The sequence below is a fragment of the Copadichromis virginalis genome, linkage group LG7 (assembly GCF_057382275.1).
Source record: "Copadichromis virginalis isolate Kocher_CV1m ecotype Utaka linkage group LG7, C_Virginalis_male_GT1.1, whole genome shotgun sequence".
Taxonomy (NCBI): Eukaryota; Metazoa; Chordata; class Actinopteri; order Cichliformes; family Cichlidae; genus Copadichromis; species Copadichromis virginalis.
In genome coordinates this window covers 26,725,691-26,741,619 of record NC_140624.1, presented here as the reverse complement: position 1 = coordinate 26,741,619, position 15,929 = coordinate 26,725,691, and the positions used below count along the sequence as shown (strand labels likewise).

Here is a 15,929-nt window from a genome sequence, read left to right as displayed (position 1 = left end):
TTGATTTTAAAAGGAAGAAAAAAAATCAGGTTAATAGTTTTACTTAAGTAAAAGTTGCTATATAGAGGAGTTGTCCATTAAAATGCAACAAAGACCAGTGTAGGTGAAGGGAATGTATAGCGTTACCTCTTTTAAACAGTTTTGAAGCAACCTGTTTGCTCTGAGTTTCAAATATCAAAGAGTAGGTTTACTGAGCCATAATCAGCTGTTAGCTGAAATAGAATTTCAGATATTGCATGCTGATTAAATGCAGAGTGGTGTATACATTCAACTTTCAACCCTTTAAAGGCAAATTTATCATATATGATGCATACGATTTGAGACTTCTACATAATCAGTGTAGGACCTCCAAAACTGGAGGTAACAAAGAAGTTAAAAATGAAAACGAATATATGCAAATTCAAATTTCATTTCTTAAGAAATTGTCACAAGGATCCTCAAAAACTCAATTTTCCAAAAAATAAAAATAAAAAATCATGATTTGGGCTTTAAAGGTTTACATATCCTAAACAAGGCAGTCTGAGAGTGAACTGCATTGGAGTGAGGTCTTCTTTAAGATGAGGCCTGATTACACAGGTCTGCAAAAGAAAATAAAAATGATATTTTAGGGTGCTGAATCTAAAAATGATCTCAATTTCCCTCCATCACATACAGTGTTTTTGCAAATCATGAGGAGTTTACATTAAAAAGAAATCACAACAGCAATGAAAAAAAAATCAATATTTTATTACAATTAACTAATTTTGCATAATTTTTCTGAGATTCCTTACCACTGAACAAAATAGATCTGTTGGGATGTCTTGAAGAATGGGACATGGACCATCTGAGCTCCTCACAGCGCAAACTCCCAGTATCCGCCCCCTTCTCAATTCCTCGCATTTTCTATTCTCTTGCTTTTAGAAAACGTTACTGGATATGGTTTTTTGACTCAAGTATAGGATACCAGGTTTTTGGAATTTTAAAAATATTTTTCCCAGTTTCAGTCAAACAAATCCTATTCAGTTTTTTGGTTGCAGACCTGTGTTATTCAAGGAGAATTTAATAAAAAAAAATTCTGATTTAAATTTTGTTCCATACAGCGAATTAAAAATGTTTATTTTCTAACAGCAGGTTGTAAATTTTGATTAGTCACAGTTTAATGAAGTTTCTATATTGATTTCTTTGAATTCACATTTTCTGATTCTAATGTGTATGCTGGTAAAAAAAAAATTATGCACACAATTTGTCATCATTTTTGTGCGTATTCTAACATTTGTGAGTATTTAAAGGATTATATAAAAAATTTCAGCTGTAATGCATGTAAGAATGAATACACTTTTACATTTTGATTTACAAAGTCATTAATTTGAGTACACAATCAGACATTCTTAAGCACATAAATACATTTGAGGGTGCACACATGGAGTGACAGAGTTTCACAGCTCAACAAAAACATGCAACATATTTGGCCACAGATTTAATTTTCTCACATCTCTTTGGCCAACTGCTGTCCCAGTCATTGGAATGTTAAGAATATTAAGAAAACATACAATTTACATACAATTTAGTCTGTCCTGAGAGAGAACTAATAGCAAGCTTCGACATGCTAACAACAATTAAACTAATAGCTACTAGCCATAGCTGCTAGCATGGCTGTTAGAAGCTTTTGGTGCTGTTGGTATGCCGTCGGGAGCGTGGGGGCGCCACTTTGCTGTTGTTGTTGTGTTTGCTGCAGTTTTCCTTTCCATCTGTTGAAGTGCTGCTGTCAATGATATAGCTCTTGCCCTGCTCTTCTTTCATGAACAGCTCTACCAATAAAATCTTCTCCTTGTGGATCTGCAGGCTGATATCTTTTGGGATGTCTGGGATTAGCCAGTCAACAATGTCATTCATGAGCATCACAACGTTCTGTCAGAAATAAATGAAAGAAATGGGACAACTCAGCAATTTTTCTTCTGGTAAAAACAAAAAAATAATCTCAGAACTTCCACAGTCTGAATCCCCAACATCCCGTAGGTCACATGCTTTTATGTTTTTCTAAAAATTTCAACCGTTTGGCATATATAGTTCATTTTAAATCAATTCAGTTCAATTTTATTTATATTGTGCCAAATTACAACAGCACCAAGGCACTTTATAGTGTAAGATAAGAATCCTACTATAATAAAGAGAAAACCCCAGCAATCAGACAACTCCCAGGAAGGAAAAACTATCTTTTAACAGGAAGAAACCTCTGGCAGAACCAGGCTCAGGGAGCAGCAGCCATCTTTCAAAACCCGTGAGGGTGAGGGAAAGAAAAGAGAGCAGAGTGAGATAGGACAAAAGGTTTATATGGTTTTGGCCTTGACTAACCATACTAAAATTCCTTATACACTATATGGACAAACATATTAACTGGAGCGTTCCAAAGCTCCTCTGGCACTAACACAAAGACAAAACTGTGCACCAGGAGATTCAGTAAGTTTCCATGGCTGAGCAACTCCTGTGGGTGTAATGTGTTGGTGTCTTAGTACTTTTGTCTATCTAGTGTTTGATATTCAACTGTGCAACAAGTAGAGAGCGGCTGCAGACCTCCACTGTTGTAACATGTCCATATATCTGCATACCAAGTGATTAAATAAGAACATTTGTGCCAGACGCTGCAGGAGAGCAGTTACAGACTCCACCAGAAAGTGGGCTTTTATTTCAACTCAAGGACAAAAAAAAGTATCAATTTTTGGAAAATGGAAAACTGCAGAAGACCTTCAGTAGAGGTTTATCATTAGGGATTTATAGGAGGGCAGCACAGTGGTACAGGAGGTATCAGTCACCTCACAACAATCAGGTTCCTGTATGTTCTCCCTGTCTCCTTGAACTGCCAGTTTGAGTAGACATGACCTTACTTTTCAGCTACAAGTAAGTTCCTGTCCATGGACTATGTGATCAGTTTCTGAATTTCTGGTTGTTCTACTCAACTGTGGTGATTTATGTTGGCTGCTATAATGAAATGTAGGTTGTTCTGACCAGACCCCACGTCAGAATCATAGTTCAGCACCTCTCTTTAAAAGGTATGTGATAATTCAATAAAATAAATTCATAAGAACATTACTAGTAATTGCTTTATGTATTACCTACCTGGAAAACAATAACAAAAGCCAGACGGACAGCCAGCACTGCCCAGAATTCCTTGGATAGCTCATATGGTGTGTTTGACCAAGGTGGTTCTCTGTAGTCTTTATACCTTAGTGACAAAAAACAGGTATCACATTTGGTCACAATTTAACACTCAATTTTGAGAAGAAATTTCTGGCAAAACCAGGCCAGTACATATAATCTAAATGATTAGATAGGGATAATTTAGAAGTAGTGCAATCTCCCAGATGTTCCCCTCAACATGTGTTTAACAAACCAGAAACTCCCTGACAGTGTTACGTTCCAGCAAGGCCTGCTGTGATTTTGACCCTCTATCGGTGTGTCTCCTGCCATAGGTGCCACCCTTTTTGTATGGCTGTCTGTACACAGCAATTAAGCTAGCCAGAGAAAGAAAGAATAATCCAACATTTTTTTTCCAAGTCCATTAGCGTTAGCATTGTCAGCACAGTTCTATACCACCTATATTATTTCTTATATACTTATTGCTTTTCTGTGTCATGAAAGTGTCTTTTTTAACTTGCTAAATCACCATGGTAACTTCTGCTGGACACACAAACTTATCTCAAACTTAACATTTTGGTATTTGAATTCCGCTTGCTGTCTTTGTATATAGTTTTGGTTGCATGTTTCTATGGTTTACACTTCCAGTGCCAGCTTTGTATCCTTGGTCTCTGTTAAGCGTCAGTCCTTAGTGTTTCCTTGCTTTTCTTTCCTCTTTCTGTGCCGACAGCTTTGTCACCAGATTCTTTTTCGTTTTAGTAATATGGTAAATGGACTTGTTATATAGCACTTTTCCAGTCTAGTTTAGCAATTAAAGTGCATTTTACTAAAAGCCTCATACACACACATTTATTTGATGATGATTTTCTCTAAGGCTAAGTGCCTTATCTAACATTCACATACACTCACATTGGATGCATTGAGGCTCAGTACCTTGTCTGGGGATGCTTCAGCATGCAGACAAGAGGAGTAATTGCAATGGATTGAAAAGCTTGTGCAAGGATTACAGAATGGCACATCTCTGGGCTTAAGAGTTTATTTATTGAAATAAATAAAGACTAAAATAGCTTCCTTCATTGTAAAGCACTGTACTCATTTGCATTTAATTTAGAAGTCATTGCCAACAATGACTCGATTAATAACCTGACTGCTGGAGGCACTGATTCACAAATGATTTAAAAATCATCTAAAATCACTGATTTGCTTTTTACTCACAAATAGGTTTTTAAAGAAGCATAACAATAACTAAACTTTTTGAAATACCTATTTCAAAAAGTTTTTACATTTATTGAAATGTTATGACAGTTGTAACCTGAGAATAATTTCCTACCTGCATATTACAACAGGGTAGCCAAAGTGTGATGGATCCATGGGTTCTTTGCCATCCTGGAAGTGGCTGACATTAAAAGAAGACAGTGTATGGTTGACAAATCCATGCATGGAGCCATCAGGACTGTACATGTACTGGTAAACCATCCGAGGGATGAAGTCTGACGTGAAGGAGATAACGAATGCCTGGAGCAGGGACAGAGGTTCGGACATTAGAGAGAGAGAAAAGAAGTGTGGCAAATGGAAACAAATATGAACTATGTGAACTGTAACTACACACAGGTTTAAGTATACAACCAACTGGAATGTTGTAGCTGAAATACCAGCCATACTGCTTTATTTCTTTATTTAAAGAGATAAAAGTAATGTTTCCTTTTGAGTATGCACTTGGCATCGAGCAAAACATAGCTTTATCTTTTGATAGGGCGAAAACTCCATTAAGCTGGAAATGCAGAAAGACGGGCCAAAAAGAATAAAAAACACAATCTACAAAAGAGATAAGATGATATAAGCACCATATAGCCAGCACGTGAGTGAATATTAGTTTGATTTTATGAACTATACACATTAATCAAATCTGAGAACATTTCTTATCTGATCCTCCCAGAACTAAGTGATTGTTTTAAAATAATACCTAACACTTATCTATTGAAACCAAATTTTTACATTCATACGATGAAAACTGAGTTACAAGCCCTCATACGGTAAAATGGTTGACTTTTAAGTCAATTTTTTAAAATAGTTTTTAAGCCCTCATACTGTAACTTCATAACTAGGCAGATAAAATCATTTTTCATGAATGAAAAACACATGCAAAATTCCAGGTGTCACAATTTCTAAAACTCTAAAGCAAAAATTTTCATTTAATTTTTCATTTCTTTTCTAAACAATTTTTTACTATGACCAAATTTGAGCATCAATATCAACATCTCTATATCCCATCATCATATTTCTTTGTTCTGTTGGAGCTGAGTGCTGCAGAGTGTGAGGAACCTGACATCCCTATGCCTTATGAAAAGGCAAAATATTTTGAAAAAAATGGGCATAGAGGTAAAATATGGGATCTTGGTGCCAAAGATGAGCACAGAAACATTTTGAATCTGCAACTATTAACTCATTAAAACATAAGGAGCTCGTGGTCCACCTACATATTACACCTACAGGAGATGACCACTGAAACCAATGCCATTAAGGTCCCAGCACATAGTTTGTGTGCAGATGTTAATGTCAGAGGAGGTTTGGATCTCTGCAGCTACTAAATCAGATGAGTGTTTGCAACTGTTATTCACTGTGCACCTCAGCAATCAGCAAACAACTCTGCAGCACTGGTACTTAGATATCACTTTTCTACTCACCTGAGCACTAAAAGTAGTCAATCAATCAATCCCACATTCACCAGCTCTCTCTCTCTCTCTCTCTCTCTCACACTCACACACACGCGCACGCTGAAGTAGGCAACCAGGGGTTCAACACCCCTGGTTGCAAGACAGCTGAAGGCAAAAGAGAGTCTAACCCAGGGGTGGGCAACTCCAGGTCTCAAGGGCTGGTGTCCTGCAGGTTTTAGATGTCCTTGATCCAACACAGCTGATTCAAATGGCTAAATTAGCTCCTCAACATGTCCTGAAGTTCTCCAGAGGCCTGGTAACAAACTAATCATGTGATTCAGGTGTGTTGACCCAGGGTGTTATTTAAAACCTGCAGGACACCGGCCCTCGAGGCCTGGAGTTGCCCACCCCTGGTCCAACCTCTTACTAGTAAACTAATCAAGTGTCCTATGTGTGAATGTTTGCATAATCCGTCCATGGAAGGAAACGTGTTTCATGGTGCGTTTGCTGGCAGCATAGTAAGAGTTGTGGTTCTAATAATAAATACGTTCTTTGTTGTGCAGTTTGTTTTTTGCAGGCTGGAGGATAATGGTCACTTTTGTTATCTTTGCAGAGTTAGCATCTGGGCTACCTTGCTTTGCAGCTCCTTGTTACTTTTTATTTGAATTGCTTATGTGGTATTATGTGATATTTAGCTAATGTAAAGTTGAGTTCTTTTTGCATGTAGTATTATTATTATTATTATTATTATTATTATTATTATTGTTATTAAAGGAAGTATGTTCAGGCCCTGGGTAAACTACATAAGTATGGGTACAGTTAAGGTGATGTCAGGTTACAGGAAGTGACTGAAGGAGCTTTTTTATGTAATTGTTTCACAATATATATCAAGTTTCTTACTCACCATATTTGAGGAATATGTGTGGGCCCTTTTTCCTCTTTCTAAATTTTTGTTATGTATACAATTTGTTTATGGACATGAACTTAGACAAAGTTTTTTACATTAGTTTTAACACCAACACGATCGTGCATGTAGCATGTCAAAAGAATTAAACCAGCAGACATTACTTACGTTAATGATGACAGCAACCTTTGCTACCCCTCTCAGTATGTTGTACCATATTCCTGTACAATGAGAATATGTGTCAGCTAATGTTTTCAGGTATAAGATTTCTCTTCTTATAATTAAACAAATATTATTTTCTCTTGTTATTGTGATCCTTCCTGAATAACATGCATTTTTAAACATGCCACAGTGTTTTAAATATAACCCACCGATGTCTTTAGCTCTTGCTGCCACTGGTCTTCGCAGCTCCGTCACAAATTTCTTGGCATCAAGTCGTATTTCAATGATGTTGTTGAGCAGAGCAAAGAGTGGAGCCAGCGGGAAGGATGCCACAAACAATGTAACAAAACCAAACTGGATGACTGGACAAAGGAGCAAAGCAAAAAATCAGTACCAACATATCCCTTTACCTGTGCAAATATAAATGTACTGAAAACATATTATAGACACACAATTAAATTTTTTTGTCTACTATCTCTACATAAACAAAACTGCATTGAATTAGAATATAGATTAACATGGAAATCCTCAAAACCTTGAAACCACAATAAGAATCAGTATAATCTCACAACTGATCCTTTAGTCGTGATTTAGACTTTTGAATGACACGCGGCCATCAGTGTTTATAGAAAATTATCTTTGCACACAAGAAAACAGACTTGTGTTTTGCTTTGTTCATATCTAGTATTTAAGAACCAAAGTGGTGAAGGATATTTAGTGTGTAGTACTGACTCATTTCCATATATTCAGGAGTTAATCCACCAAATGGCTCCAGAAAATGGTCGGTTTCATATCTCGTCAACTTCTTCTGTCTCTCTTCTTCCTGAAAAGCTCCTTGCTTTGACCGAATGTATCGAATCAGTTTCTTCAGTTTGCTGAAAGACATGTGCACATATGAATACACAAATGCATATAGACGCACGCATATATGAACAATAATGGCCACAGATCACTCTAATGGCATGTCGGTGCTGTACTTTTGGAAGTAATAAGTTGTGTTCAATCATTTAATGTATAAGTAATAACTTGGACTACAGATGAGTTGTTTGATGGTTTGATGATCCTTCTCTACAGCTACAGTCAAACGGAGTGTGTTTTTTGTGTTGCCACAGGCTGTCAATGCTAACCTCAGCCTTGGGTGTTATACGGTTTACTCAAATTGGCATTGTGGCTTCTGCTTTTTCTAGCTGAATTATGATGCCAGTGATTACATTTGAACAGAAAAAAGTTACATTATCTCCTCACTACATAAGTGTTTGATATGCATATCAAAAGTTGTTATTACTAAATGTCAATATGTAGGAGTGTGCACAGAATTCAAGAGAGTGGAATTCAGATAAGTCTTTTTTTAAGTACTTCCTGAATATCGAGGAGTGATTATAGAAAGAAGATCTCGTGCAATTACACTACAACAATGTGATGTGCAAGAGCAACAAACCAATATGAAGTGATCCTACTTACGGTATTCCAATCTCAAAAAGGTTGTTCTGGATAAGTTGCTTTCCCAACATGGTGATACTCAGCTGGATACACAGCTCCATCAGACAGCCTCCATGAGCACACTGTAAAACAATCCCACACTAAAGTCAACCACAGAAAAGAAGGAATTTTTAAAAGTACACCTAAAACAAAATGACAGTATTCCCCGTTCTTGTTGCAAAGACAGCAACAACTGCACTTTTTTTACTGACTGTGTGGATATCTGGGCAAAAAGATGACCTGACACAGTATGCAAACACGACCTCTCTTGTCAAGACGACACAACAGCACTTGCACTCTTGCCATCACCACTTTCTACAAAGGCACTTTAGAGAGTGTCCTGACCAGCAACATCTCACTCTGGTATGGCAGCAACATTTCTTTAGACCTTAAACACCTTCAGAGAATGGCACACTAGGAGAAATGTAAATATTTTTATTATAACACAACAGTGTGCAGAGCAGAATGACTTGCTCTACCTTGGGTCATGTAATCACAGGAAGGTTGGTTTGATCCCTGCCTCCTGTAGTCCACCCGAGTCCATAAGTTGAAATGTCTTTGGGGAAGTTGCCCCAGTGTATCTATTAGAGTGTGTGATAAATACTGGAATGCCAATTTATTAATAATGTTGCACCAACTTCATTTTCTAAGTGACTTGGTCAAAACTAAGCAGATCTGATGAGGAAATGAGTAGTGTGTAAGTGCAGATTTTACACTTGCATTTTTCTCTGGAAATAGCATTGTAATTCAGAAAAAGTGAGAGGAAGATGACTGATGATAACTAACATGTTTGTGATATAAAGGTGAATCTCCAGTTAGAAAGTAAAGCAGGCTGAATGTGGTCTTTAAGATTGTGTTAGTGCTTCTCTGGATAGTTCACATGATGTGCAGGAGTACATTATTATTATTACACACACACACACACACACACACACACACACACACACACACACACACACACACAATCGTGCATACTCATTCAATCGTATAACCAATTCAGAGTCAACAATTGTGATTTTCTCTGAGGCAAGACTGAAATACTGATCTAATATTATGCATTATATGTAATATTATATTGTCCCCTGGTGTTAATAAAGTATTCTGATTCTGACTCTGGTGAAGTCGTTTAGCTTAGGGCAACAATCTCTTTACCAGAAAATAGAAAGAACAAGCTGTTCAATAAAAATGTCATTATACTTCTAGGATGTGACTTAAAAATGTGTTTAGTATGAAAACTGGGAGAAAGTGCAGTAAAATAAAATGTATTTATTTTGTTTAAATTATCTTCAGAACAATTATACTCCAAGTCCAGTCTGAAATTATTATGACAGCTTTTGTTTGAGGTTAATTTGTAAAAACACAAGGCTTACCTCTTCCATTCTGTAAGAGTCAAACACATATAGGTAGCTGCCTGGCCTGCCTACAAGTCTAAAATGAAAATGAATGGAAAACTGTTTAAAGTGTGAAGTATCAAATATTGAACTTTGTGCATAAACAGTAACTGATAAAATGAAAAAAAAAGAAAAAAAGAAAAACCAAAAACAATAAATTATGAGATTACTAACCTTCCCCTGAAGAAAGCAATGTAGATGATTGGGGCAAATGCATTAACAAACTTGAGAATGAAGGTCTTGAAGATGAGTCTCTCCTCAAAACTCTTGTCAGTTTTAGGAGCCTCTATAAGGGAGCAGAAAAATTATTATTATTATTTTCTTTTTCTTTTTGACAGTTACTTCTAAACACTGGAACAAAATAAAACAACAACATGTCTCAAAACAGTTGAGATGGGGCCATGTTCACCACTGTGTGGCATCCCCTCTTCTTTTAAAACATCTTTCATTTCTAAACATGTGGGAGGAGATCAGTTGCTGCTCCTTTGGGAGAGGAATGTTGTTTCATTCTTGTCTGATCAACAAGATCAGGCTTTAAACAGTCCTGAAATGTTTTTATTTGTTGAAAGGTCAAGGCAGCCCAGTTCCCAGACTCTTCTATTACAAAGCCATGCTTTTGAATGGAGTGCTGATTAAAAAAAAGTCACATGCTTTCTATCCTCTTAAGTCAGGAGGCTGCAGCATTTTTCAAGAATAATTTCAAATTTAGATTCATATGACCACAAAGTAGTTTCCCACGTTGTCTCAGTCCATTTATTTTAACACCTGCCTGACAGTTGCATGGGCCAAACCATGGAGATGAGTGACCAAGGGGGTGTAGACAACTCCTGTGTAAGTAAGCACCCAATCATGTGCGGTCCCAGGCCTATACCGAGTCTGTGCAGAGGAGGCCAGCCACCCCACCTGGGGCCAGCACCTGTCACCACAAGCCCCCTAAGCCCCACATCTCAAAACGGTAAGGCAGCACCCGCCCCAACCACCCACTACCACAAAACAGGAGCTGAAAATCAGTCTAGATTCTAGCTACCCTTTAAACCCAGATGTTCCTTTAACTAAACTTTTAGAGTGGTCATTATCAGTACTTATTGTTTCATGTTTTGCAAAAACATGATGCTAGCTATGTCCCAATTCATAGGCACATCATTCGGATGACCCGGCCTTCACGGTCTACGTGGGCCGGGTCCTCCGAAGGATGGGACATACCTGGTGATTCACAGTTTAGCCATAACATTAGCATTTAGATGAGGGTTTCTACCATTTCATTTTAGCTCTGTGCTTGCATGTGTTTGGGATTCTACATAACTGATTACTGGATATGGTAAATTACCAGTTCGCAGCTGCTTTTTAAGGTTGCACACAAGTGATTTGTTGCCTTAGCAGTGACATGGAAAACCTTTCAGATGAGGAGGGCATTGATAGCTGAGATTTGACTCATACTTTCTCTCCTTCCCTCTGAGGTGACAAAGGTATAGAGGCTTCTGCTTTTCAAATGCCTTATTTTTCATATTTGGCCATTCATGACATTATTAATGAGAATACTGTGTTTTGGTAGAGCATCATCTACAAATCGGTAGGTTGGTGGTTTGATCTCTAGCTTCTCCAGTCCGCATATCCTTGGGCAAGATACTAACTCCAAGTTGCTCTCTGATGCATCCATCAGAGATGAATGTGTGTGATCATTAGAAAAAAGTTCTTGTATGGGTGTAATGGGTGAGTGAGGCATGCTGCATAAACCGCTCAGAGTGCTCCAGGAGAGCAGAAAAGTGCTATATAACAATCAGTCCATTTACCATGCATAAGAGATAACTAATAGGGAAGCCCATTGGAGGGCTACACACATAATCACAGAACTGGAGATACATCAACTAACTACTATTCTTTTGCCATTCTAGCTGGATAGCTTGTGTTTTTGTTTTACTCTCAATAGACCAGACCCAACTGATATTCATACACTGGTATGAACATAGTAATAAACATTTATGTTTACGTTTCATATAAAAAGGCTTTCCAATGGTATAAGAATTATTGTGAAGACAAAGAAATAATTGACCAGACACAAATGTCCTTACTGTATTTGTGCTTTAGTTAACAGCCTGTTTTATAATAATAATAATAATAATAATAATAATAATAATAATAATAATAATAATAATAATAATAATAATAATAAATTTTATTTATGAGCGCCTTTCAAGTCACCCAAGGACACTTTACAATAGGATAAAACACTTAGTAAAACAATAGCAGAATAAGAACAATAAAATAAAAGCACAAGATAAAATGAACAAACAGTGGATTCAAAGTGAATATGCAGATTTGAACAGATGAGTTTTGAGTTGGGATTTAAACTGGGGGAGAGAACCAATATTTCTTATTTCAGGGGGCAGAGAGTTCCACAGCCTGGGAGCAGAGCAGCTGAAAGCTCTGCTTCCTATGGTGGTGAGGCGGAAGGAAGGTACAGTAAGCTGGATAGAAGAAGAAGAACGAAGTGAACGGGCAGAACAAGTGGTGGTTAACAGGTCAGAAAGGTAAGGAGGAGCGAGGTTATGAATGGCCTTGAGGGTGAGCAGAAGAAGTTTGAAAATTATCCGGAATTTCACAGGGAGCCAGTGAAGTAGGGCAGGGATAGCTCAATAGGTAGAGTGGTGGCCCCATGATCGGAAGGTCAGGGGTTCGATTCCCCTGAACAGCTACCCTGAGGTACCCCTGAGCAAGGTACCGTCCCTACACACTGCTCCCCGGGCGCCCAGTGGCTGCCCACTGCTTCACTGAGTGAATGGGTTAAATGCAGAGAGGGATTTTCCCCACGGGGACCAATAAAGTACACTTTCTTTCTTTCTTCTAAGTTCCTGAAGAACAGGGGTGATGTGCTGGTAGGAGGGGGTTCTGGTGATAATGCGAGCAGCAGAGTTCTGAACCAGTTGAAGCTTATGGAGGGATTTTTGGGGGAGACCATGCAGAAGAGAATTGCAGTAGTCAATACGGGAGGTAACAAGACTATGTACAAGAATGGACGTAGACTGGGTGGAAAGAGAAGGAAGCAATCTGTTAATGTTACGTAGATGGAAGTAGGCAGAATGGGTGAGATTATTGATGTGAGATTTATAGGAAAGTGAACTGTCTAGGATGACACCAAGGCTCTTAACCTGAGGAGAAGGGAAAACTGTGGAGTTATCGATGGTGAGTGAGAAATGGTTTGCCTTCAAAAGGTTGGATTTGGTGCCAATAAGGAGGATCTCAGTTTTATCCTCATTGAGCTTTAGAAAATTAGAGGTAAACCAGGATTTTAACTCGGATAGACATTCTGTAAGGGAAGAAGGTGGGAGGGAGGAATCAGGTTTGCAAGAGAGATATAACTGGGTGTCATCAGCAAAACAGTGAAACTGAAGATCAAATTTGCGGAAGATGGTACCTAGAGGGAGGATGTATATTATAAAGAGAAGAGGGCCTAAAACTGAGCCTTGGGGTACACCAGAGGTGACGGGGAATAGACGAGAGCGGAATGATCTTAGTTGAATAAACTGGGAGCGGTCGAGGAGATATGATTGAAACCAGACGAGGGGTGTGTCAGAGATGCCGAGAGAGGAAAGTCTGCTTAGAAGGACAGAGTGAGAAATGGTGTCAAAGGCTGAGCTCAGATCTAAAAGGACGAGAATGGTGAGAAGACCAGAGTCAGCTCCGATTAGAAGATCGTTAGTGACTTTAAGTAGAGCAGTTTCGGTACTGTGACATGAGCGAAAACCAGATTGAAATCTCTCGTAGATGTTATTATTAACCAGGTGTAAATGAAGTTGAGCTGCAACCACTTTTTCGAGTATCTTAGAAATGAAGGGTAGATTGGAAATCGGACGGAGGTTGTTAAAGTTGTTAGGATCTAAAGAAGGTTTTTTCAGTATAGGAGTGACTAGAGCAGTCTTCAATAAGGAGGGAACGATACCGGTGGTGAGAGAAGAGTGAATGATGGCAGAAATGAGTGGGAGTAAAGAAGAGAGGCAGGATTTCACAAGCCCCGTGGGCATGGGGTCAAGATGACATGTGGCAGGCTTTGATTTACATATTAACTCGGAAATATCAGATAAATCAGGAAGATGAAAAGTGGAAAACGGCTCAAAAAGGAGAAGAGGTTCTGGAGAGGGCGTAGACACAACATTTGATCTGAGTTGCTGGTGGATGTTATTGATTTTCGTAGTCCAGAACAGCATCAAGGAGTTGCAGGTTTCAGAGGAATAGAAGTGCGGTGGTAAAGCGTTGGGGGGTTGAATTAGTTTGTTGAAAACTGAAAACAGAGTCCTAGCATTACCCTCATAAGAACTGATAATACCAGAGTAGAAGCTTTGTTTGGCCTTGTTAATGGAGTCTTTATACTGAAGTACGTGGTATTTATAGATTTCTGAATCAACAGTTAAACCAGATTTCTTATATTTACGCTCTAGCTGCCGAGCTTTGGCCTTCAGAGCTCGGAGGTCAGAGGTAAACCAGGGAACAGAGCGAGCGAAGGAAACAGAGTGGGTTTTTACAGGAGCCAGAGAATCAAGGACAGACAATGTTATAATATAACAACAAATCATCAGGAGTAGAATAGAAGTCCGGAATCTGAACATTGTCCAAACTGGTAGTGAGAATGTCCATATCAATGTTCTTGATGTTGCGGAACGAGATGAGACAGGTTGGCTTGGTAGAAGAGCAGCAGAGAGTGAGGTTAAATGAAAGGAGGAAGTGGTCAGTTATGGGGATTTCAGTAGCAGAAAGATTCGAGGGAGTAAGACCAGAACAGCAGACCAAGTCCATGGTGTGTCCTTTAGAGTGAGTGGGAAAGTTGATAAATTGTTTAAATTCAGAGCCTTCGAGACAGGAGGAAAAGTCTCTGGTGAGCAGAAGGTCATTATTGTCCATGTGAATGTTGAAATCTCCCACCAAGATCACATTTGGGGAGAGAGATGAAAGATGGGTTAGTAGATTAGCAAAGTCACTGAGGAAGACAGGGTTAGGTTTGGGGGGGCGGTATACAGTAGCTATGATAGGTTTTATACAAAACTTACCTAATACAGTAAGCCATCGTGCCACAGCTCCATATACCTCATCCAGTATAAGGATGACCACAAGGTTGATGATGGCTGCAGTGGTTTTAACTGTCAGCTGCACATGGTTCCTTGTGATCAGACTGGAACTCATATGAAGAGCAGCTTTGGTGGAGATGCGGTAGAGGATCACACCAAACACAATGGCAAATGTAACACCAATCTGAAGGAGTAAAAGGGTTTTTCACCTTTAAACATAACATCAGTGATGTACAGTATATGCAGAGAATAAGATTTTTCCTACCATTAACAACATCATGACGATGTTAGTCATGTAGGCAGGCAGACGGTCCTGAAATGTAAGCTTTTCTATCTGAAACAAGTAAATAATAAAACAGTAAAAAAAATTAACTCAGGTCAAACATGACATGTAATGTCACCACAGTCATACTTTTAAATGTATTAAAATAAACACAACATATTAAGAAAGCATAAAAGACAAAGAGAAAGTTCCAAAAAAAGAAATCAACAGCCTGGTACAAGGAATGCACTATCCAGCTCAACAATACCAACGGGCCTGAAATAAGGATGCTGACTTTAATCACTGACAGGCCAGGCCAGCAGGAGGCCTCCGTTAAAGGGACGCCACTTGATGCCAAGATCAATTGATTCCCAGAAATCTGTTACCTCCAAGCCACAAGCTCCTTACAGGTGACGATAGCTCAGTCACCTGTCGAGAGTTCCTTAAGCTCATTGACAGAACTCTGGGCAGTACGTTGTGTTTCAATAAACATTCTAAAGTTGCCAGTGTCTGTGGTAGCCTGCTTCTTGAGTCTGATATGAACCAAAACATGTCAAACAAAATATAATCAGAAACCAACTTTCACTTTTAGAGGTGTTGATTCTCTGAGAGCAAAACTAAAAAACTAAATGAAAGATCAAGGAAACTGATTCAGAGCGATTTCACATGAATGGCAAACAAATGCTTGGACTATTAGGGAGCTGTTAGCTCAAGGCTCTTATTATACTTTAGGAATACAAGTAAGGCCACAGTCTAAGAGTAAAGTGTTCTGTTATATAGTAAGATACTATTACATTAGCTAGAGGCAGCTGTGACTCAGATAGCAGAGGGGCAAATCCTTGGCTTACTCCAGTCTGCATGTTGAACTCGCCTTAGGCAAGATATTGAACCCTGAGTTGCCCCCAGTGC

General features: G+C 38.6%; 2 protein-coding genes across 2 annotated transcripts in view; one reads left to right on the top strand and one right to left on the bottom strand.

Annotated features, from left to right (window-relative positions):
* Nucleotides 1-15,929, top strand: part of dnajc24 (DnaJ (Hsp40) homolog, subfamily C, member 24) — a 412,088-nt gene that overhangs the window by 205,581 nt on the left and 190,578 nt on the right. The window lies entirely within an intron of this gene.
* The window catches only part of ano1b (anoctamin 1, calcium activated chloride channel b), a 38,498-nt gene continuing 23,274 nt past the window's right edge, over nt 706-15,929 (bottom strand). The window contains exons 14-24 of the mRNA XM_085462745.1: nt 15,024-15,092; nt 14,741-14,942; nt 9,876-9,987; nt 9,681-9,738; nt 8,293-8,393; nt 7,564-7,706; nt 7,041-7,193; nt 6,838-6,890; nt 4,442-4,626; nt 3,094-3,199; nt 706-1,887 (exon numbers count right to left, since the gene is read on the bottom strand). Coding sequence (XP_085318871.1) covers nt 1,636-1,887; nt 3,094-3,199; nt 4,442-4,626; nt 6,838-6,890; nt 7,041-7,193; nt 7,564-7,706; nt 8,293-8,393; nt 9,681-9,738; nt 9,876-9,987; nt 14,741-14,942; nt 15,024-15,092 — 1,434 coding nt within the window. The 3' untranslated portion in view covers nt 706-1,635. The remainder of the gene's footprint in view (nt 1,888-3,093; nt 3,200-4,441; nt 4,627-6,837; nt 6,891-7,040; nt 7,194-7,563; nt 7,707-8,292; nt 8,394-9,680; nt 9,739-9,875; nt 9,988-14,740; nt 14,943-15,023; nt 15,093-15,929) is intronic.